This window comes from Nicotiana tomentosiformis, chromosome 2, assembly GCF_000390325.3.
Source record: "Nicotiana tomentosiformis chromosome 2, ASM39032v3, whole genome shotgun sequence".
NCBI lineage: Eukaryota > Viridiplantae > Streptophyta > Magnoliopsida > Solanales > Solanaceae > Nicotiana > Nicotiana tomentosiformis.
In genome coordinates, this window is record NC_090813.1 from 168,993,028 (window position 1) to 169,016,943 (window position 23,916).

Sequence of the window (23,916 nt, forward strand, 5' to 3'; positions counted from 1 at the left end):
TTCAAAAAATGAGTTAAAAAAAGGTCACATAAATTGGGGCGGATGAAGTAGATGATTTATAATGGCACAACTATTTATATATTTGCTAAATTATAAAAATAATTTTATTCTTCTTAAATCAATAAGAGAGTATATATAACAATTATATGCGTCAAATACAGGACATTCCAAACAGAACGTAGTAATAAATGGCTAGTTGTCTAAGTAAAAGGCCTATAGTAGTAGAGTGGACCTGTCAAGTACAGGGGATCCGACCCCGTTCCGCATATACTGCTGAATGTAAGTCTGAATTGCGTTTCTCTATATACGAATTCTGGAGAGAGAAAGAGGTTGGTTTAGACATTAGAGCGAGAAAGAATGGAGGAAGAACAACAGCAAGAGGAAGTACTTGGTTCAAGCTTAACAATGGAGAAAGTTGCTGCTGCTAAGCAATTTATTGAGAATCACTATAAGACTCAGATGAAAAGCATTCAAGACCGCAAAGAGAGGTATTTGTTTTTTTTTTCCCCTTCTTTTTGCTGAGAATATTGTAATGTTATTTTCTGCAAGTTTACTTGATTTTGCTGCGAGTCAATTGGCTTGTGCTTCACTTCAAGATCTACTTATAGTATTTATGTCCTTGGTTTCTATGTCTTCATAGATGGAACTATATAAATGAGTTAATTGGGTTTTTTGATTATTGCTTATGCGGAAATAATTTGACCCAATTGCATCAGCTGCTTGAGATAGGGGAGTGTTTCTCTGATATATAATCAGAACGATGAGGTCTCAAGTTCAAATTCCAAGGCAGAAAAAAACAAAATTAGGTCATTGTTTCTTCTCATCTAAAAGCCTTGGTAAGTAGAAGTTACTCGATGCCTGTACTGATGGAAGGTAGCAGGTCTACAATGGAATAGTCGAGGTGCGCGTAAGTTGGTCCGGACACCATTATCGTAAAATAGAATCTGGCATTTGTGTGGTGACTCGAGGAAAAGTAATTGTTCTCTCATGTCATTGAAAGTCAGTCAAATCTCTATTTCACGGGTAGCAACAGTGTCCAGGCAAATGCCCACAAAGATAGGTGTATAAGTGAGATTTGAACCGGGGTCTCTAGGTTGTTACTCCTATGCCTTACCCAGTCACTAGTCAGCCATCCAACAATAACAACAACAACAACAACCCGGTATAATCCCACTAGTGGGGTCTGGGGAGGGTAGTGTGTACGCAGGCCTTACCCCTACCCGGGGTAGAGAGGCTGCTTCCAATAGACCCTCGGCTCCCTCCCTCCAAAAACTCCCCACCTTGCTCTTGGGGTGACTCGAGCTCACAACCTCTTGGTTGGAAGTGGGGGTGCTCACTACTAGAGCAACCCACTCTTGTCTCACTAGTCAACCATCCATTGGGGGTATATCTCTATGTTAAGACCTATACTTTTAATCTGGTTACCTGTGGAGATTAGAGTTTACGAGTTGAGATTGACTAGCTTTTGACTTGGTGAGAGGACCATAAGACTATCTCCAGATATGTATAATACAAAATGAGAAATGACAAGGAAATGTTAAGCTAATATGGGAGTTAGGGAAATCATGTTGAGAGACTATGTGCTTCCTTGTCTCACATGCATGGAACTTGTCAAGGGCAGATGCATGTTAGGCGATGACAACGCTTCGTTTGAAGTTCTTACTCTCTCTCTTCTATTTGCAGTTATACACTTGTACTTTGCAGGACTCCTATTAACCCTCCTGGTCATTTCCGAAGTGGAAAAAGTACCCGCTTAAAATGCCACAACCAGATCTATGTTTCAGTGGTGAAATACAAGCGCCTAACACGTGTATTTTACCATTTAATCTTCTTCTTCTTGGAATTAGTTCACTGAAAATCTGAAGGAACATGTTAAAGCTCTTACTACCTAAAGTCCTACTTAGGAATTAAACAGAAAAAAGGTTCTTCCATATTCTTTGAATTAGCCTTCTTCCATATTCTTTGATTTAGTTCACTGAATAGCTGAAGGAACATGTTAAAGCTCTTACTACCTAAAGTCCTACTTAGGAATTAAACAGAAAAGAAAAGCTTGTGAAGGTACGTGTCATTATCAATTCATTCACAACATCAAGATATTTCAATAATATTTGGAATGCTTCTTTCAAAATGCTCTTGTAGCGCGATTAAACATTTTAGCTCGGTCGCTGAAAAAATTCTGCAGCATGTGGGTGGCTTCTCACAACACAACTGACCAGACAATTCAATTTATACAATGATTTCTTATATATTCAAAACAATACCCGTCTTAGTCCCTGCTCATCATCATTGGAGCATATACTATATGTGCTTATTTGTTCCGTCCTCGTCACTTTCTCGTGCACAAAATGTGACCCTCTCCTTATTTTTCCCCGATAATCAATTTCCTTCATTAAATCCCCTCCCAATAACATATGGATTTCCGAGTTTGATCCTTCGTTAGAAATCTTCTATTCTGCCATCTTACTTGTCTAGTATATTGGATAACACCTTGAAAATCCGTTTATCTTGTGCTTTTGTTGAACTGGAAGATTACCTGATTGACTTTGTTTTTGATTGATAAGATTACCTGACTGACTTTGCAACAGAAGTATTCTCCTTTGGGCATACAATCAATCATACATTTAGGAGCACTACTTCCTCCATTCTCAAACAAACAGGAGTATGACTGGGAGAACGAAAACATATATTATCGGATGAGCTTACCTATTTATTAAAAAAAAGATACATTATGATGAGTCGGGAATAATCTCATGTGTTGTTACATTGTTCACTGGTATGAGTTTTTACTGTGACTAGAATTTGGAACCCGCTGTAATAATCTTTTGCAAAGGTTGAAGGTGATATTTAAAAGGTTTTGATGGATGGATATAATGGTGGGCCTATTGAGTGGGTGTAAACGTTAGACCGTGATTCTCTCTTTTTGGACAATATTGCATCTTAAAATGAAAAAAATATTCCAAGTGTAGTGTCTTTGTAATATTCAAATCTCTTAATATTATTTTCAACTGAAACTCATCCAGCTACCGAAATTTCACACTAAAGAAGAGTTGACAACAATTTGCGACTAAAAGAGTAGTATTTTTGGCTTAGGTATCTTTCTTGTAGTGTAGTAGCTTTAGGGTTTTTGAATGGATACCTTAATTCAACTAGAATTATTATAAGATTGTCTGAGTTATACAGTGTGATAAGAAATTGGTCACTTCTAATGCTACTGCTGTGGAAGGCTAGTGTTCATTTCAGTTACCTTTTCCAGAACAAGTGAATCTTAAATGTCTGGAACTTACTATACTAATGCTGGGAATCTGGAGACGCACATTGACTTATTTTCTTCTTAAAAGAATACACATCTAGATGGGGGTGTCTATCATATTTTTGTAGTTGTAAGCCAATCTTTCTCAGTTCTTCTCATGCCACCGAGTACTTTCAGCTGTTTTATCTGTTTGTGCTCTTTGTTTAAATCTCCTTTTTTTCTTCTTCTTGAAGTACCCATTAACGTTGCAATTGCTGCACAATTGTCATAAGTCCTTTGACATATCTAAGTTTATTATAGGAAAAAGGGAAAAAAGGCAAATGTTAAGGGATCGTTTTGTTACCTGGAGAAGGATACTAATCTCGTTATAAAATTTGAGATTATATTTATCCTATATTTGGTTGTGGGTATTAGCTAATACCAGAATGAATTTTATACCACGATCTTGGTATTGGCTACCCCGTATATGATGTGGGATTATAATTCCAGGATTATAATCCCGGGATTACAATACCTGGATATCTCTGCTCCGAACCAAATGACCCTTAAAGTTGGGGGAACAATATGTGAATAAAAGTTTCCTCTTGCATGTTCTTCTAGAAATGTAGGACAGGCTTGCACAGTCTTCCACGGTGCATCAACCATTTCACTTGTAATTTGTTTTGTGTCGTTTGAGCACTGAGGTTAGCATTGACTTGGGAAAGTTTTTCTTTTCATTCCCCTGTCTGCCACATTCCAGGACATTTTTTGTCCCTATTATGCTGGAAATGTCATTTCTGTTGTCTGTGCCTCTTCCTTCTGTTGCTTTAGCTGCATATACCAACCTACATTTGCAATGTTTATCCATGGGTAGCAACTTAAACTTCAACGACATTTTTTTTTATAAAACTTCAACAATATTTTATCATTGCTTATTGAAGTTCACTACTGCATTTTTACATATGTCCGAACTAGTCTTATTTAGAATAGATCTTAGTATGCCTTTGTTCTAACACAATATTGACTGACAATAGGCGCTGGATTCTAGAGAGAAAGTTAGCATCTTCAGATGTGCCTAAAGAGGAGCAGATGAATCTGATCAAGGATCTAGAGCGAAAGGAGACAGAGTATATGAGACTGAGGAGGCACAAGATTTGCGTGGATGACTTTGAGCTTCTAACAATTATTGGCAGAGGAGCCTTTGGCGAGGTTCGTGATTATTCCCATTTAAGCAAAGTGATCTGTTTATTGCAAATACTAGCAGTTCATCTTTTTCTCTTTCATGATCTTTTAATTTCCATTTTCATTTGCATTATATTCATATAAATAAATGCTAGTTACGGACAAGATGATAACAGTAAGTGATGGAAAAGTTTGCTGTCTCAAGCTCACTCTTGTAGTCTAAGCAAGACTACTAAAGGATAATACATGACTACTGTCACACCCCTTTTCGGATAACAACTATAAATAAAGATGATTTCCTTATTTCATAAGCCTACTAAGTCTGCAAGATGATATTCCTACCTGGCATGTGCCGTTGTCTATTTTTGTACGGGAAATAGTGCACCTCAGAAACTAGTTTGTAGCAGTTAGAATGCTTAAGCTTTGTTACCCACTTCTTCTATAGACCCAAACCCAATCACATGTTTACTAGGTTTGTTGCCTTTAATCTATTGACCAATCAAATCTCAGCGTGGTTGGTATCCTCAGTAGCCCATTCCAGCTGCGACCATTCCAACTGCATATCTATTTCAAAGGCTTTTTAATATTTATCCTTTGTAGCTTGGGCCAACTATTACATTAGACATAGGGTGCAAGTAGCAAGCCTTTTAATTTTTATTGTTTGTAGTTTGGGCAACTGATCACATTATACTGAGAATGCAAGTAGCACACATAGAGGATGGGATGAGACAAGATCGCATGTGATGACGTCCAAATCCACTCCTCAAAGAGTAAGTGTACCCGGTCGTATGCAATATAATTTACCCAACTATGAGTCGGGGTCGCATCCCACCGGGAACAATATGTAGGTGATTAGGCAAGTAAGAGAATTATCGCTTTTTATGCTAAGTCAAACACTAACTGGGTTTTTTCAGAAAATATTACAACTAATGCAGAAATATAAACTGACCTAGAAAGCAAGTGAAATGATCAATGGCTACAAGCATGGATAAAAGGGGAATTATACTCAAGTAACGATACAATGTATTTCACGATTTTACAGATAAGAGCGAGTTTATGTTAATTAGCCGCGAAAAACAATTCTATATTAGCTTCTTCCTAAGATTAACAAGACTTCCTAATTGAATTATCCCTAAAATAATTAAGAGAATTAAGTACACTTGAATATGGCTACAAGTAGTTCAATCCTATTCCTAGGTAGAATCTATAAAATGAGGGCTAACGCCTCAAGTTCTTGTTAATTAATCTTTCAAAACTCCGAGTTTGCCTTTTCCAAGATTAATTCGAAGTTAATGGGCGGGTCCTAAGGTTAGTTAATCCCTTTGGAAATATTAAAGAACAAGAATAATTAAAGAAACAATCAAATCACTTCATAATTAATAAAAATCATTCAATACATAAGCATAACAAGAGTTTTAGTCCAAACTTTAATGATGAATAGTTCCCTAAACAAGATTCAAGTAATGGAATAAAATGCTACACACTTAGATATTTAATACTTAACAAGGAATTGAAGAAATGAGTAAAAGCGTAAGAAATTTCTCATTCAAATCTTCAACTCCCACGTGTGGTGCAAGAAACCCTAGCTCCAAAACTTGTATTTTTGCCAAAGATATCTTCCAAAATGAGCTGTGTCGAGTATTAAGTGGTTTGGGTGCAAAAAATGTGAAATGAGGATTCTGTCCAGATTTTCTGCCCAGTTATATGAATCGCGATCGCGAAGAAAAGTCCTGCGATCGCATTGAACAACATTGCAAAGGATCGGAATCGCGTACTGCATCTCGCGTTCATGTTAACCATTTGACCAGCCGCTGGCCAGGCTTTTCTGCATCGCGTTCGCGTAAAGGTCTTCACGTTCTTGATTGGCATCTTCCAGGACGACCGCGATCGCATCTTTCCAAATCGCGATCGCGTAGAGTACTTGACCAGCTGTTAACCACCTCGTCCTTCTTCGCGTTTGCAGCCCATCCTCCGCATTCGCAATGGACATTTTCCATGAAGTTCGCGATTGTATTAATTCATTCCGTGATCGCAAAGAGCAATATCTGGCAACAATATATTTTTCCATTTTAACTCATTTTGACTTATTTTCTTCCGTATTTTCTCTAAATTACATAATACCTGAAATATGCTAATAAACCTCAACAAATACCTTAGTTTCTCAACAAAATCATACAAAAGTCTTTGTACAAAGAAGAGATAAGTTTGGTAAAACATCAACTTATCATCATGATTTTACCATTTTTGCGTAGACCTCCAAAAATGAAGGGGAGCCTTAGAGCATCGGTAAAGTTGTCGCCGTGTGACCTATATGTCACAGGCTTCGAGCCATGGAAGCAGCCACTAATGCTTGCATTAGGGTAGGGGTAGGCTATCTACATCACATCCCTTGGGGTGCGGCCCTTTCCCGGACCCTGCGTGAACGCGGGATGCCTTGTCCACCAGGCTGCCCTTTTACGCAGACCTCCAATGCAATGGTCCGTGAGTGCAACACTACAATGACCGAAGGTGGGAAAAAAGGATTAGGTAGACCTGAAATTACATAGAAAAAAAAAACGACACTAACTAGTTTAGGTTGAGGTATAATTGTTACTCCCCTTTTCCAATTTATCTAACATTATTTCCTTATTGGTCCTTTCAAAAAAGAATGTCACATTTCTCTATTTGGAACACTTAACTTTATCTTTCCCATTTTACCTTTATTGAGAAGATTTTTTAGCATGAAAACTAATTTAACCGTGGAAACTCTTTGAAAATCATATATATTTTCAAGTTAAAGGGTGGAACATTTTTCCTATTCAAACAATAACAATGCGACCAAGTAAAATAAATATCTTTTCATGTATGTCGTGTACAACCCCACTACTACAGACAACTCTTCACAACTATCTATGGAGCCTCGAATAAATACCGGGACAATTCTCGACTAAAAGAAAATAAAATTTAACATGTCAGCTACCACGGAATAAATGTGGCGTCTCATCAATTATCTGAGAAAGAGAGTCATTCTAAGCCCAATCCACATGACAAGTACCATAGCTCATCCTGAAACATATAAAGTAGGCGGGGCCTTGGAGAGGGGGAGCCCGCATGGACTGAGTACACCGTCACAATACTCAATAATACTCAATAAGTGTCATAAAATAACTCAAGTTCTTGAGACAAGACTTTTATAAAAATTAATGCAGCTGATATTTGATATAAACAGTAAGCAGTTCTATCAAAAAATTCATGTTCTTCATCAATATAAATTAAAGGGCAAGTGAAATGTAAATCATGATATAACCCTTTAAAACATTTATATCGATTCATGATATTAATAAAATCATACAAAACCATACTGCTCGCACTTGACATCCTTGGTCCAAGTTGGTAGATGCATTCAAACTCATGCAGGATCAAATCAAAACTGGCTCTCTTCTTCCAATACCTACTACTTAAGCTATGATGAATTAACAGAAATAGTGTCCTGTGGCCGCCTCTGGGAAAAAACATCTTTTGTTTACAAGGATGGTTTCCCTAAAATCTGAGTCTAGCAATTCATGAAGACGTATTCCTATTTTTGATATAATATTGATACTTTGGCTCTGCAGGTTCGTTTATGCAGGGAGAAGAAATCAGGCAATATTTATGCTATGAAGAAATTGAAGAAATCCGAAATGCTCATAAGGGGACAGGTCAGAAGAGGAATATTTCCTTTTATCTTTTTTCTTTTGTTCCAAGTTCTCTGGCAAAGTATGTATTCCTTGTTCTTTTTTGGGGGAGAAGTAAGACTTTTATTAGTAAGAGGCTAAGAGCAGTCAAGAACTACCACTTCGGTGGTATTTAGATATCTAATTTCTAAGCCACCCACCAGGGGTGCGTAAGACTGCCCTTTGGGACGGTGCTAGCATTACATTCAAGGATTAAAAAAAGTAAGAGCAGTCAAATACTAAGATGGTGCTGAACAGGACAAGGTAAAGTATGCATTATATGATGGTAAGAAAACTCGGAGTTAGAAAGTGAGTGCTCACACAGATTATAAGTTGGTAGTTATGAAAAAAAAGAAAGAAAAAGTATGAAAAAAAAGAAAGAAAAAGAAAAGAGAAAAGGCTGTAAGTTGGAAAGTGAGTGCACTAAGATGGTTCTGGATATTACAAGTCCCTGGTGCTGGTGCTGCTCTGCAATGTTCTTAAGCAGGGGCCCAGTTCAGCATATGTTGCTGCTTTGTCGTATGTATGTCTGCGGTATGTGTGATGAAGCAACTATCTTTAAACTTTATATGATGAAGCACTATCTTTAAACTTTCTACTCTATCTTCTATTCTCTTTGTTTTTCTGTACCTTTTCTTTTGGGAGGGAGGGCTGTGGTGAATGGCGGATGGTTGCTCCAACGGTGTTATTAGAGGACGATAACAGAGCCTTTTGATTTTTTTGGTATAATTAATTTAACATTCTTTGATGTACCAGTTAAGAAATATTAACTTTAATGCAAAGACCTCTCATTATGTCAATCTCTTTTGCCTCCGAGAGACCAAGTTTCCAAGATAAATAATCCTAGTAGCCTGTGGTAAAAACGTCTGCACAGTAGGCTTTTCAATACTTCTAGGGAAATACCCCCTCTAGTGTAAAGTCTAGGAATCATTTAAAAGAATTGTGTATAATATTTTTATTATTTTCATAATAATTATTAAAAATAATGATCTTGTCATAGTAAAGCATCCAAGATTTAAGAAACATTCCTGATTCCTCATTACTTGTAATTCAGAAGTTTTTTTTATTTTCTGTGTGTCTTTCTTGGCTATTGTTCCTTCAGCACCATTCCTCTTTACAGTTATTATTCTAACAACACTGAGCCTCTTTTGGCAAATGTTGCCATGACACCATGCTTTTGCTGCGACCATTCGGATGACACTACATATAATAGCTGTTGGAATGTCCAACCGCACTGCCTCTTATGCCCATTGTGCATGTCATACTTTTTGCAACCTTTCCAACAGCTTTTCCTTTCACTGTTCCAGCAGCTTTTCCAGTTCCTTATTAGCCACCAATACAAATTACGCCGGTGAACTCCTAGAGATTCGCATCATCATAACCTCTTTCTGGTGAATATGAAATAGATTTCTCTCTGTTGTGCACACAGCTCAAAATAGGGGGCTGTGACGGACATACAACAGCATATTCCCTGTCGAATGAACCCTTATCCTTTAACCCCTATCATAATCTAAGTACCATATTAGGCACCAATATTTCAACGCACATCACATTTATAAAATATCGAAGACTGAAAATCCCCTACTCAATACGCGCGTCTCATAAAGGGACCGTGCCAATTATCATCCCCAAAAGTAACATTATAAGGTATGTGATCCAAATTAGACATAGGTAACTACAAGGACAATCTGGAGTCCCTAAGAGTATCAAAATATACAATGAAAGTATTGGGACGCAGCCTGGATAAACAAAGAAGTAAGCAAAAAATGAATATCACCACCAAAGATATAAATGGAAGAACTGGTGCTCAAGCTGTAGTGCTGTGATGGTTCTCGGGATCTGTAAACACGAAGAAGGTGGAGAGAGTATAAGATACCTAGTAAGTATCATAAAAACCTCCCTCTAGAAGGTGGGGCAAGTATTTTAAGAAAACATGCATTTAATAATAAAAAAAGCGTTCTTTAGCAAATCAAACTCTTCATAATGCAATGGTAGAACTCCAGTCAAAATTAGTCTTCCTCCGTCCCATTTGAGATGAAGGTGTTTGATTGGGCACGAAATATAAAAATTAAAGAAAACTTTCGACAGTTAAGCCAAATATATGCAAAATACCAAAGTTATCCTTTTATATGAGTGATGGTGAGAGTTTCACATATCTTTTCATTTTCTCCTATCTAATAGAATGAACATTTACATCATGTTGGTCCCAATCAGACCTGTGGGAATTTTCCACCTCGAGAACCTTCCAATTAGACATCTAGAAATAGGATGATCGCTTTCATGCCCAAGAGGAGCTGGTGCTGCCTCTACTGGCCAGCTTGGAACAGTGTTGTGAAAAGCGGAAGCGAGAAGTGAAACTAGGCGACCCATCGAGCGCTTCTGTTATCTGAAGCGTAGCAGGTATTCAAAAGCGCTCGCTTCCCACTAAAAAGCGAGAAGCGACAATGCGAAGCGATGCGTAAGAAGCGTGCGCTTCTCTGTTTTAAAGGGCTTCCAACCTATTTAATTAAAAAAGATGTTCTTTTTTTAAAACATATCGACCAACAACAACAGAGAAAGAAAGATGCGACTAGGGTTCAAATTTTCTACACTTTTCAACTTCAAGATCATCAAGTTTGGTCCAGGTATGTGATTCCTTCCTCCTCCTCCTCCTCCTGCTTCTTCTTTCACTGTTTCAGCGTCCAAATAGTAGTGAAATGCTGGCGAATTTTTTTTCCCTTCAGTTCTTCTTTCTCATTCTTCTCTTTCTTCTTCATTTTCTTGCATTGTTTTTTCGTTTGAAATGCTGCCCATTTTTTATTGGAATGGTATACCGTCCTTCCTCTTATTTTTATATCGTTTATTCTTAGTTCTTATTGCCTTTCTTTTGTGCTTTAGTTGATGCTACTCTTTAGTTTTTACATTGAAGTATTGAACATTTGCTTACAGTTACATGTGTTGTCTATGCAGTATTTATTTTAATTTTTTTTAAAAATTCTGCTTCACTTAAAAAAAGCAAGCGCTTTGCTTCTCGCTTCTCGCTTTAAGCGAAAAGGGGGTTGTTGCTTTTCCTTGCTTCACGCTCTTCACAACACTAGCTTGGAATAGTTGCAGCTGCAGAATAAGTTTTCAGTAATAGCGTTGGAGGCGCGAAATGGTTTCGATTTCCCAGATGACGAAGTATTCTGTCTGCTATTTCTACCCAGCCATAGTCATATTCAGATTCTGGAATGATGATGGCTTTTTTCCTGTCCCCTAGCCAAGCTTCCACCCTCAAGAATCGACCATATACGTTGTAGTTTTGGTAGACCCTGTATAGATTTGCTTGTTGTTTCCTTCCCATCTTCTGTATAAATCCCCTGTTCCCCTAGATGCTAGATGAAGCACTGAACAGAGCCACTGGAGGTTACTTTCGTCAATCTTGATACTGCTCGTAAATCGTCTGCCTCGTTCCGTAATGGAGAACCATCTGCTCCGATCATCACTAATGTTTGTTAACTCAAAAGATTTGTCACCTGAAATAAAGATTAGTCTATCACCCATAATAAAATGACACCTTAGCCGGAAAAGGCCTCGCCGGAGAGAGAATTACATAATTAAAAATGGCGCAGGCACAATTCCCAAGTTAGAGCTTAAAAGTGACATTTTTGTTTGCATGTTAAAATATTATCGTTCCCCCAATCTTAGCTCTTCCTATAATGAATGGCTCTTCTTTGTAGGGATTTTCCTTGTTCTCTTACTTTGTTTCTCGCATCTTGATCGGTGTTATCAATGGCGAAAAGCGCAAAAAAGTTTTATGCTATGTTGGGGATTTAAGCGCAAATAGAGCGTGGGCTTAAATGAAGAAGGACACAAATGGAGAAAAACAACAAATATGTATGTGTTGTCCAAAACTAATATTTATAAGCATGAATACCAAATATATGGACTAAGAAATTGAAGAAAATTTATAATAAAGTGAAATATCAATTATTTAATGTGGCCTCTTCATGATTACACTCATTGGCAAGGAAAAGTATGCCTTAGAGCTTTGATGACAACGCTGAAGCGCCCGCTAAGCGAGGCAAAGCGCTTAGTATGTTTTGAGCCTTGCTTCAAGGCTTAAGCGCTCATTAAGCGCGCCTTTGATAACATTGATCTTTATAGATTTTGTTTTCAATATTCGGTAAATAACAAGCTTTAATCTTTTCTTCATTTCTCTTCATCTTTGGAAGTTAATCATATCATGGGATATGTTGGAGAATTTATAGCATACGTTCTGCATGTGGTTTTGGCAATGTTATTAGGGCCCTCTGTTCTTTCCCACATATTCGTAGATTAAAAGTGCTGAGACATAATTATGTAGATAAAACTGTGCTTTTAAATAGCTTAAGCTTTCACATGAGACACACATTTCAAAACATGAAATTAGAGCAGATAGAGTTCCAAAGATTGAGTCTCTTCGCCACCCATTATCAAAAAGAATTTCAACATGCTTGGCCTATGACAAAGAATCAGGCTCGTTCGTGAATTGGCGTATTAAAGACATAATTGATCTCTCTACTAATAAAAAGAATGTGAACTCTCTATTCTCTAACAACTAAAGATTTTAGATGTGACGGTCACACATTTCATCAAAAAGCTTTCTTTTGAAACTTAATCAAGTTGACCCTTCGCCTACCCCCTTTCCTCGAGAGTGAGAGGTCTATGCTTATAAGATGGACATTATTTCCTTCAATAAATGCAAATGATCTAGCGTCATATCAAGGTTGGATATTTATTACTAGTATATCAGTAAGGAGATCCTCATTTGTCTACAGTTGAAGCTGAAATCGTATCCGTTCTTAATAATATGGCGTGATTTTTTTTGGGGGGGGAGGGATCACTTGACCATGTGTGACTTGCATCATCATGATATGCTTAAATTTATTGTAGTTTCCATTATCCATGTTGATAAGATGGACAAGATGCGGAAAGCGAGGCTGAGATGGTTCGGGCATGTGAAGAGGAGATGCCCAGTGAGAAGGTGTGAGATGTTGGCAATGGTGGCTGTGAGCAATATGACACAAGAAAATTATATTATTGATACTGACAATGATACAATGAGCCCTATATATATATATATAATACATATCCTACTCCTAATACATATGGGATTAGGGCTATTTACTACTATAGGATAGGGGATTCGCTTGTCCAATTCCTTTGGCTTTAGTTTGAGACCCATTGGCTAAAGTAACAGTGGGAAGAGACTGTGAATACACAATATTAGACAAAAGTGATTTATTACCAGAGATATGATCAGAAGCGGCTGAGTCCACAACCCATTGTCCAAGAGTACTAGACTGGGAAACACAAGCAAAAGAATTACCAACAATAAAAGTATCAGTCTGAGCAACAGAGGCTATTTGTGGAGATGTCTGCTTACTTGCTCGCTACTGAAGGAACTCATTATACTCCCCTTCAAATAAAGAAAATCCCTGGTTACCTGTAGTCTCGGTCTGAGCAACATAGCCATTTTTGGGTGGACGACCATGTAAAGAATAACACACGTCACGAGTGTGTCCAAGTGTATGACAATAAGAGCACTTGGGTCTAGATCTTCCAAAACGACTTCCTCCTCGTCTATTCTCCATAGTTTGAGATGCCCGATTTTCTACTGTCTGGGATGCGAGAACAGAGGAGTCAAGTGTCTGTGATGAGATCATTGGGTGACTTGGTGCTGCAGCAAGGCGAAGTAATCGAGAGAATAATTCATCAACTGTAGGGACAGTCGGGCTAGCCAAAATCTGGTCATGTACTGAATCCAGGTCATTCGGAAGTCCAACGAGTGTAAGAACTAGAAACATCTTCTGCCGTTGCTCTTGTTGCTTTTCAATACTAGCAGAAACTGGCATCAACTTTTCAAATTCTTCCATGACTGCTTGTACTTGTCCCAAGTAAGTAGACATATCTGATTCTTGTTTCTTCAAGCTTGTCATTCGCGATATCACATCATAGAAACGAGATATGTCATTAGTGTATAAAGTACGAGCCTTTTCCCAAACTAAATAACATGCCTGGAATGGGCGAAACAAAGGCATCAATTTGGAATCAATAGATCGCCACAAGATACTACATAACTGAGCATCGATCTTTTCCCAATGTGCTTTGGCCTTGTCATCTCCCTCACTAGCCTGTTTGGTCAAGTGATCTTGAACACCATGACCTTTACACCACAACTCAACAGACGAGGCCCGAGATAAATAATTGAAACTCCCAAGTAGGGGTTTAGAAGTAATCATCAGGACTGAATTCCCAACGCCACTGTTTTTGGAACCAAAAGCATCAAGTCCGAGAGACATGGTTGGATTAAAGAGAGGGCTAGCAAAGTTATCAGCAGATAACAGAAGAAATCTGGATACTTTTGCCGAAAAAAATACTGTAGCTGTCGGAAAACTACTGTAGTTGCCGGGAAATTTTCAAAGTGCTCGGAATCAAAAAATAAAAGCACGGGTAGGGTCGGAATTACACGGTGATCCGACTATTCTGAAGAAGTAATTTCAAAAACTGGCCGGAGATCTCGTCGGAAAATTTTTTCTCCGGGCAACGTGTGATGGCGCGTGAGAGGTTGTCTGCCGAAGGTGTTTGTTGGGGTTTGGTCGCCGGGGGTTGGGGGACCTTGTGGTGGTGTTGGTTTTTGCACAACACCGATAGAAATTGGTTTTTTTCGAAAAACAGCCCTAAAAGGTCGCCGGAATTGAAGCACGACGACTGTTTTGGCTGGGTTTTCTTTCCCGGATGTTTTCTCACTGCTGCTCTGGTACCATGTGAGAAATATGACACATGAAAATTATATTATTGATACTGACAATGATACAATGAGCCCTATATATATATAATACATGTCCTACTCCTAATACACATTGGATTAGGGTTATTTACTACTATTTAACTACCAAACTAACAGTGACTCTGAGGAGAGGTAGAGGTAGGCCAAAGAAGTATTGGAGAGAGGTGATAAAGCAGGGCATGCCACATCTGCAGCTTACCGAGGACATGACCGTTGATAAGAGGGTGTGGAGGCCGAGAACTAGGGGTAGAAGGATAGTAAGTAGTTGAACATATATCTTTTTCATGGTAGTGTGTACTCAAACCTTAACGTATATCTTTTTTATGGTAGTGTGTACTCAAACCTTACCCCTACCTAGTGAAGGTAGAGAGGTTGTTTCCTATAGAACCTCGGCTTAGGAAAAATACAGTCACAACATTGTTGAAAAGAAATACATTTTACAGTAAATAGAGAAGTCACGGAAAATAAGCAATAACAAGAAGCAGTAATAACAACAGGATAATAAGATAACTGGAGCAAAAGAAACACCCGGTAGTAGTAGAAATCCAAGTATAAGAAAGTATCCCCACACCCCACTTGTGGGTTTACACTGAGTTTGTTGTTGTTGTTGCTGTCCCATTGTCCATGTTGACAAATTGCATTTGTTGCAGGTGGAGCATGTTAGAGCAGAAAGGAACCTGCTGGCAGAAGTAGCCAGCCATTGTATTGTGAAATTATACTACTCATTCCAAGATGCTGAGTATCTTTACCTTGTCATGGAATATCTTCCTGGTGGTGACATGATGACACTGCTGATGAGAGAAGACACATTGTCAGAAAGTGTAGCTAAATTTTATATTGCTCAAAGTGTCCTAGCTATAGAATCTATTCACAAGCATAATTACATTCACAGGTGCATCATTTACTTTTGACTTGTAAAGATTATTGCTTTGAAATTTATTTAGAACTACAGCATATTGCGACTATAACAGTTTTTTCTTGAGGTACAAACTTTATAGCTAACTAATTGTCTCTTTCTCATATTTGCCCATTTTCTTCATCCAGAGATATCAAACCTGACAACCTTCTTCTGGACAAAAAGGGTCACATGAAGCTCTCTGATTTTGGTCTCTGTAAGCCTCTTGATTGTAGAACGCTATCTACATTAAATGAAAATGAAGCTATGGATGATGAGAATATCAGGGACCCGATGGACATTGATAGCAGCTTCCCAGATGCCAATGATGGAAGTAACTGGAGAAGCCCTCGTGAGCAGATTCAGCATTGGCAGATGAACAGGAGGAAATTGGTATGATATTTAAAAAAATAAATTCTGTTTCTTTGGATTTTGTGGGAGTCGTTAAATTTTGCAGTTATTCTGTTATTAAAGGAGGAAAACATAATTGGGATTAAAGGCTAGGACTTTCTGAAATCATGAAGGTTCTCTGCTTAGATTAATTATATTTTCCTACTTCCAGCTCAATGATGTATCTCTTGCACAACTTATATGGGACTGTTTGACTTGTTTGTCAAATCCAACTTGTCCTGTGCAATTTAGGTTTCTAATGGGAGTTGAGACAAATTCCAAAATGCTGTACTATGTAAGACAACAATGTTTATAATGTAAAGAAATCAATGATTTCTCTAAAATATGACAGCTTCCCCATTAAGTCAAGCCATGGAAAAGACAATTGGACGTGAGGAGCGCCTTATTTTATTTAAACATGGGAGGTTTATGTTTTAACCTCTTAAGATTTGGTAGACAGTACTTCCAATGGAAATACATCTATCAGCATCCCATTTGGATTTACTGGAGCCTTGGCGTAACTTGTAAAGTTGCTGCCATGTGACCAGGAGGTCACGGGTTCAAGCCGTGGAAACAGCCTCTTGCAGAAATGCAGGGTAAGGCTGCGTACAATAGACCCTTGTGGTCCGGCCCTTCCCCGGACCACGCGCATAGCGGGAGGCTAATGCACCGGGCTGCCTCATTCCATTTTTCATCAAGTACAATCTGACATTTAAAGGTGATTAATAACAATATGCTGTATAAAAGCTGCTGTTTGCTGTAAGCTCAGCTCGTAATGTAACTTGTTAGAGTATTGTTGTTAAAGGTTTTTCTTTTATGAGCTTTAGAGATCACATTCCCAAACACATGCACATACATAAAGAAGAATTACCACAGGAACTAGAGGTTATTATGGCCCGTGTGTGAGTGAATTGAAGAATTTTCACTTCATTGCAAATGGCGATCTGACTGTCAGATAGAATCTGTATTTGCACTTTTATAGATACTTAACCTTTGATCTATGTTATTTCATAACTCACTATTTGCACGTAAGTCTTGACGCTAATTTTCTGATTCTGTTTTTCTTCTGTCAAAAGGCCTTTTCAACAGTGGGTACGCCTGACTATATTGCTCCGGAGGTACTGTTGAAGAAAGGATATGGAATGGAGTGTGACTGGTTAGTTTTTTCATTATATATAGCCAGTAATATTCTTTGAAATTACTAAGATTCTTGGCTTCTCTGCTAATACATGTCTAGTATGCATAAATCTTTTCGAAAAGCATCCAAAATACCAATGTAGAGAGCCTGTGAAAGTTGGTGAAATGTGGGGAAAATTATTGATAATTGCTAGAGTTGATAATGCCATAAGTGCAATCGTGGGAGGATTGTCTGCATCCATTTCTCATTTTTTATCTGCCTTACAACATGCAGGTGGTCCCTTGGTGCAATTATGTATGAAATGCTCATTGGTTACCCTCCGTTCTACTCCGATGATCCAATAACTACTTGCAGGAAGGTAGCATATTTCCTGCTTTTCTGTCTTCCTCTTGTGTATTTTTGTGTTTTCGTTTTGATTAGAGTATTTCAGCGGTGCTGTGCAAGCAGATCGGCCACCCTCTACTTTTACAGTTAAAATCAATGAAAAGAGGAAAATAAAAAGGTTGAGAAGTACAAGTTACCACCTAGCAGGATTTTGTCCAAGTGATAACCTAATTTATGTTTGATACATTATTGGAGACTAGTTGAACACCTGATCCGACCTTTGTGCCTAGTACTGAAAGTCACTGATTGTTTAATGTGGCCCCGGTGAGTTCAACTTATCTATTTGTGCTTTAAAAGCGGAGTAGAAGTATAGTGTTCCCATTGATATGCTTCCAGTACTACAAACCAGTGTCTAGTGTGAAAAAGGAATGTTGATGACATGCCATCAATGTATGGAACTCAGTGTAGTGTAACTCTTGCCTTTCTTTTTACATGATCACCACCTACTAGCCATGACTATGAGCCTGCTTTGAAGAAAACTTTTAATGCTGAACTGATATTAATAAGAAGCAATAACGTGTTAGGATAGAGTGATGAAACTGATAGTAAGTTTTTAATATATATGGGGAAAAATACTAGGTGTTTTGAAAGGAAAACTGTCTCTGTACAAATGTTAAAATAAAAGTGTCTCTGGTTTTGGCTTATTGGTGCAACACAGGATGTAAAGGATGAAAATAGTATGTTAGATTCATCAATTCACTACAGGAATCAATTTCTGTATAGATTGGAGCCTTTTTTTTTACAGAGTATTTTCTTTGTGTTTTTTATATCAATAATGTACTTATTTACCAGTTAAAAAAACTGTTTGGGGAAAAATGTTAAAATGACTGAAATATCTTAAAGCTTTTACCCTAATAATAATTTGACTATAGTTTGTAAGTAGGGAGAAGGACAAATGGCAGAAATTAATGGAGGGATCTGGGGTTTTTTTTGGGATGGGTATTCTGGAATTTACAAAAAGAAAAGGACAAAATAGGAAAATCTGGTTCAACAAGAAGTGCTTATAAGCTAAAATATTTTAAGTTAGGGTTGACTAACTTATAGCTTTTGGCTGATCTTGGCTTATAAGCACTTTTGGTGTTTACCAAACAATGGCTAAGCCAAACCAGCTTGTAAGCTTATCCAAACACCTTCTATATACCTCTCTGTGGCCTACATCTTTTAATCTTATCATATCTCGACTATGTGTTTTATGGTTCCAGATTGTCCATTGGAGAAATCAGCTAAAATTTCCCGAAGATGCCAAATTGTCAGCGGAGGCAAAGGATCTCATTTGCAGGTTGCTATGTGATGTTGAACATAGACTTGGCACTGGAGGAGGTGCAAACCAAATTAAGGTACTATCTCAATCACTTACATTCAATTGTTTCATCACATATTTTCTGTTTCTTCTGGTAAAACTTATTCCAAGTGGCCTTTTATCAGGCTCATCCTTGGTTCAAGGATATTTTGTGGGATAAGCTTTATGAAATGGAGGCAGCCTTCAGACCAGAAGTTAATGGGGAGCTGGATACTCAGAATTTTATGAAGTTTGATGAGGTTGTGTACAAAAATCTTCTCTTACATAACCAATGGTGCACATTTAGTTTGGATAAGTACCAAAATGGCACATAATTATCACTCTTTTTATCCTTTTGGATCTCTTGTACAGTTGCTCTCTAATTATCCAATTGATAAGAAATCACATGATATTATAACTAAGTTTCCCGCTATCTGCATTAACTGATAAACAAACTACAACCTTCTCTTTTCACTATCTTCTCAGAATCTACGAGGAAAGCAGCGGCAGAGAATTTTTAGTAAAAAGAGAAAATAAGAAAAAGATGCAGCAGGAATCCTTCCTGTTCGTCCATTTGTCTATTTCTATGAACTCAACTTTCTCTTTCTGATTTCTACTTCCAGCCGTTTTTCAATATATCTACCCCGTTCTGTGATTTTGTTATCCATTGGACAATAGTCTGATGATTTTCTCATTAAATAAACTAGTTATATGCTCAAAATTTAAAATTATTTGGAGTACCTTTGATATCCCGGTTAGCATAGGTGTTTGGATACTCCTTTGTAGAGAAATACTTTTTTTCTTAATTCTCTACTTTTGTATCCCATTCATAAGAGTTTCCCTTTTTATATCAGTAAAATTTTACGTTTTTAAAAATGCTCCAAATTTACTAAGCTTGATGTAGTATGTAAGTTGAGTTTCTCTTACACAATTATAGCATGCGTCTCTGCATAATGTTATGTTCTTTTTGTAAATCTACGTAGCAGGTAACCACATTCTCTAGTTTATGTTAGCCACATATAGGTGGGCTTGGTGGTGTATTCTGGACATACTAGAAAATCAACTCTTGGTACCTTTAGTTTTGGGTTTGTCATTTTCAACCTTCTTGTGGTCGATCTCACTCTTCTTAATCCTCTTAATGAGAAGATGTGTTACATTTTGTGCCTTCTGCAATAATATGATGGAATTATAGTAAGTCACACGCGCCATTCTTCTTCGTATTGTTAAAAACATATGAAATTCTACTAAGTCATACATGCCATTCTTCTTTGTATTGTTAAAGAAATAACAAATGTCCCTCTGGCTTCTTGAGCGTTTAGAAGGAATGATGCAAACTATTCGATATGTTAGCATAACAGACAAAGGTCTTAAGTAGGAATCTTACCACTAGTAAAAAAATTTCATGTTCTTGGCTCACAAAAAGGAATCTGACTTGCATGTAAGTAGGCGTATTAACGACATAATGAAGTACATAGAAATTTTCCCTTCTAATTAGTTTAAATATTTAAATGAGATGGTAGACATAATTTGATGCATACATACTTTTCCTTTTTTTTTGTCTTTTATCCAATACTTCATGAGTGCTTTTCTTTATAACTTGCATTCTGGCTTTTTCATTAGATGGATTCTCCAACACCGGCAAGATCTGGTTCAGGTCCTTCTCGGAAGGTATGCAAGCATTAATTCTCATCGTTATCTATTGCAATACCTTTCAAATATGTTAAGATTTTGTTGCTATCAAAGTTTATGTAACCTTCTCTTAACACTACGACTGAACTTAACTAGCACAGCAAAGAGCAAAAGAGGGACGAAGGGAGGGTTTTCAAATTTGCTTAAAAACTGTATCTATGTTCCTTGTTAAATTAAAAGAATACTGTCTAAAATTATTATGTAGATATACAAGCTGTACCCCATAACCTCACTTTAGACTTTTGTAGTAGGAATTGTGAATCAACACATAATAAATACATACATTATGTAATACACAGTCAGATGAAACCTATGTATTTGGACATCCCTGTGTGGTTTTTTTCATCTGCTTTGATCGTTCTTCTCCTAAATTTGTATGAATCAATAGTATGGTGTGGTCATTTACTATGATTTCTAAATGTCAATTTGTAATAATCCAATTAAAAGTGTGTTTGACTTGTGGCATCATCAACTTGCTTTTTGATCAAAGTAATTTCATAACCATGAAGAAAGGCCTCTCTTTCGGGATCGGTTCCATCCCTAGATTTGGTTTTCAATCAGCAGACACTCAAAGAACCTATGCATCTTCACTGAATGTTAATGAAAGAAAGCTGTTTCATCATAATATGATCTACGGAAACGGGGCCGGGCGCATCATGTTCCTTTTGGGACATATAGGCTATTACAGATGCATGAGAAAATACTTTTTGAAGTTTGAAGTTTTACGTGTCTAAAAATATCCATTCTTTTCGGCACAATAATCAAACGGGACAAGACGTAGGTGCTAATGTGGATGGGTATCTCAACAGAGTGTTTTGTGAACATTTAAAAGCTTGGTTTGAGCTCAATTCCCAAGTTGCCATCAGCTTTATTTCTAGTAAATCCTGAAGCTTCTGTCTCAACTTCCCTATTTTCCTTGGTTCTAACATCTTCGCTTCCCTTTTTATATTTTATGCGCAAATTAAAGTCCTAGTAATATATCTTGCCTCAAAATTCTTAGAAATGCATCTAACCTCTGTTTTGTGTTTTGTAGATATCATTGACACCCAAAGATTTAAGCTTCGTTGGCTATACTTACAAAAATTTTGATGCTGTCAAAGCACTACGCAACAATTCAGGTGAGTCATACTTGCACCGCATCAGAGTTTCTCTCCCTCGCTTTTTCTTTTTTTTTGGGGGGGAGGGGGATTAAATTGGACTACTGTGCTGATAAATTGCCTCATCATAACCTACCTGAGACAAACTCATAACTGCTAAACCCAAAGCTGTTTTGGTTTCTTTGCTATTTTGGTTTCCGAAAATCTGTCAATCACAAGCAAGTCCAGTTTGGACGTTCCAGTATTCAGCTGATGCTTTTTATGCTCGTGTTGTTGGTGGTCTATGGTGTCTTAAAAGCTACTATTTGCTTGCTTATTTGCTTATACTTCCAAGTAAATGAAATTACTGTATGGATAACCCACCCAACCTTGCCCTGTACGCTGATTTGGCATGTAGTATCTGTGAAGTTCCTCTTTGTTTTTGAAATACTGCGAGTGATCTAACTCTTCATTTGTATTTTCAGATCCTACGAGGAGTACCTCACCTAGACGGTCAATTGATTCCATATTTGGTAAGTTTTGTTTTACAACCTTGAATATTGTCATAACTTAGCGAAAAATAGTGCATAAAGGAAGATAAAGATCTATGTAGGTGATACCAATTAGTTGGATTAAGTTTTAGTCATGTTAGTATATTTGCTTTAGGTCCAATGTCATTTAGTCATGTAAGATATGCCTATGGAAAATATACAGAAAAGAACTAGAGACACTTGTTATTCTTTTTGTCAGGCCTTATTTTATACTCCCTCCGTTTCAATTTGTTTGAACCTATTTGACTGGGCACGATGTTTAAGACAAAAGAGAAGGCTTTTGAAACTTGTAGTCTAAAACAATTCATAGATATTTATGTTGCTATAAATCATCTCATTAAGGGTAAAAAGAAAATTTTAAAGTTAAATTGTTTCCAAATTTAGAAAGGGTTCATTCTTTTTGAAACTGACTAAAAACGAACTAGGTTCATTCTTTTTGAAACAGAGGGAGTATAATATTAAACTGAGATGAGCCTAAATGGAGCAACATGGGATAATGAGGATTGATATAGCCGAGCTCAACCTGCTTTCGTATTTATTGTTGCAGTACTGTTGTAACTTGAACTTAATATTCTATATTCTATATTATTATCTCTGTAGGTGATTCCAAAGACTATCCTTCAACGAATGGAACAGCTGGGGAAACAGATGTACAGATGATTACATCAACCGGTGATGCAATGTTACCATGACAATGCAACTGTTTTATTGAAAGAAACAAACTCGTACTGAAGGGAGGTTGCATATACCTGTGGTATTAGATCAGGTTGCTCACCCCTTTACCAGCATTCAAGGTGGTGTCTACATTATGCAGAACCATCATCTAAGTGTACAGCAGAGCTTGAGAAACTTTGTTTTAGCTTGTAGGATAAAAACTACTTGTGTGTGCTATAGAAACTTAGTATAGCTTGATGTATTATTGCCCTGATTGCCCAGGTTGGCACTCAAATGCTTTCTCTTGTGGCAGTGTTTGGTCAGATAATATAAGTAAATGAGAAATTATCCAATAACTTTTCCACTTGGGGTATACTCTTTTTTAATGGTCCAAGGAAATGTTATATTCACACTGTAATTGTTGTTGACCTTAGTAATGTTTCCAACTGTTTTTAGTTTTCTCTTGAAAGATCTATTCTCGAATCTTTTGGGATTTGTAGTCTCTGCTTGGATGTATAGTAGTAGTGCAGAGACAATATGTAATTGAGCATTATCAAACAGAAGGACGTGCATTTGGCATTGCTCATATATACATGACACATATTATATACCAGTTCAACCGCCCTACTACAGGCACCTAGCGCAATTAATGTGTGAGACTGGGATCTAAAGACCGGCGCATGGAATACATCCTAAACATGGGTATAGAAAAGAGAAATATAGCATAAGAGTAAGACTAGGTTTGAAACCCTGCTATGAATGGGATGCCTTGAAAGTCAGGCTTTAGAGCCGAAGAGCTGAAGAGAAATATATCGTAATGGCTTTTGGGTGAAGCCAAGCCAGTTTCTGCAATTGAAGAGGTGTCTTATTGCAAGCAGTTTCAATTTTATTTTTATATTTTACTTAAATAAATAAAAAACTTAATTATTATCTTTAATAATAAATATTCATAATTATTTATCTACTT

At 37.3% G+C, this 23,916-nt stretch overlaps 1 protein-coding gene and 1 long non-coding RNA gene across 2 annotated transcripts; both read left to right on the plus strand.

The window, feature by feature from the left end:
• The first annotated feature begins 25 nt into the window (after positions 1-25).
• Positions 26-23,418, plus strand: LOC104099006 (uncharacterized). The gene is made up of 13 exons (XM_009605869.4): positions 26-488; positions 4,264-4,438; positions 8,005-8,088; positions 15,544-15,785; positions 15,938-16,181; positions 17,255-17,334; positions 17,590-17,674; positions 18,903-19,037; positions 19,126-19,239; positions 20,600-20,647; positions 21,702-21,786; positions 22,230-22,277; positions 22,896-23,418. Exons 1-13 carry the CDS (start codon positions 358-360, stop codon positions 22,985-22,987), a joined length of 1,563 nt encoding a protein of 520 aa, XP_009604164.1. The 5' UTR covers positions 26-357; the 3' UTR covers positions 22,988-23,418.
• On the plus strand, positions 20,654-21,661 carry LOC138906753 (uncharacterized). The gene is made up of 2 exons (XR_011414384.1): positions 20,654-21,485; positions 21,535-21,661. It is a non-coding gene; the product is annotated as an uncharacterized lncRNA (long non-coding RNA).
• Positions 23,419-23,916: the final 498 nt, after the last annotated feature.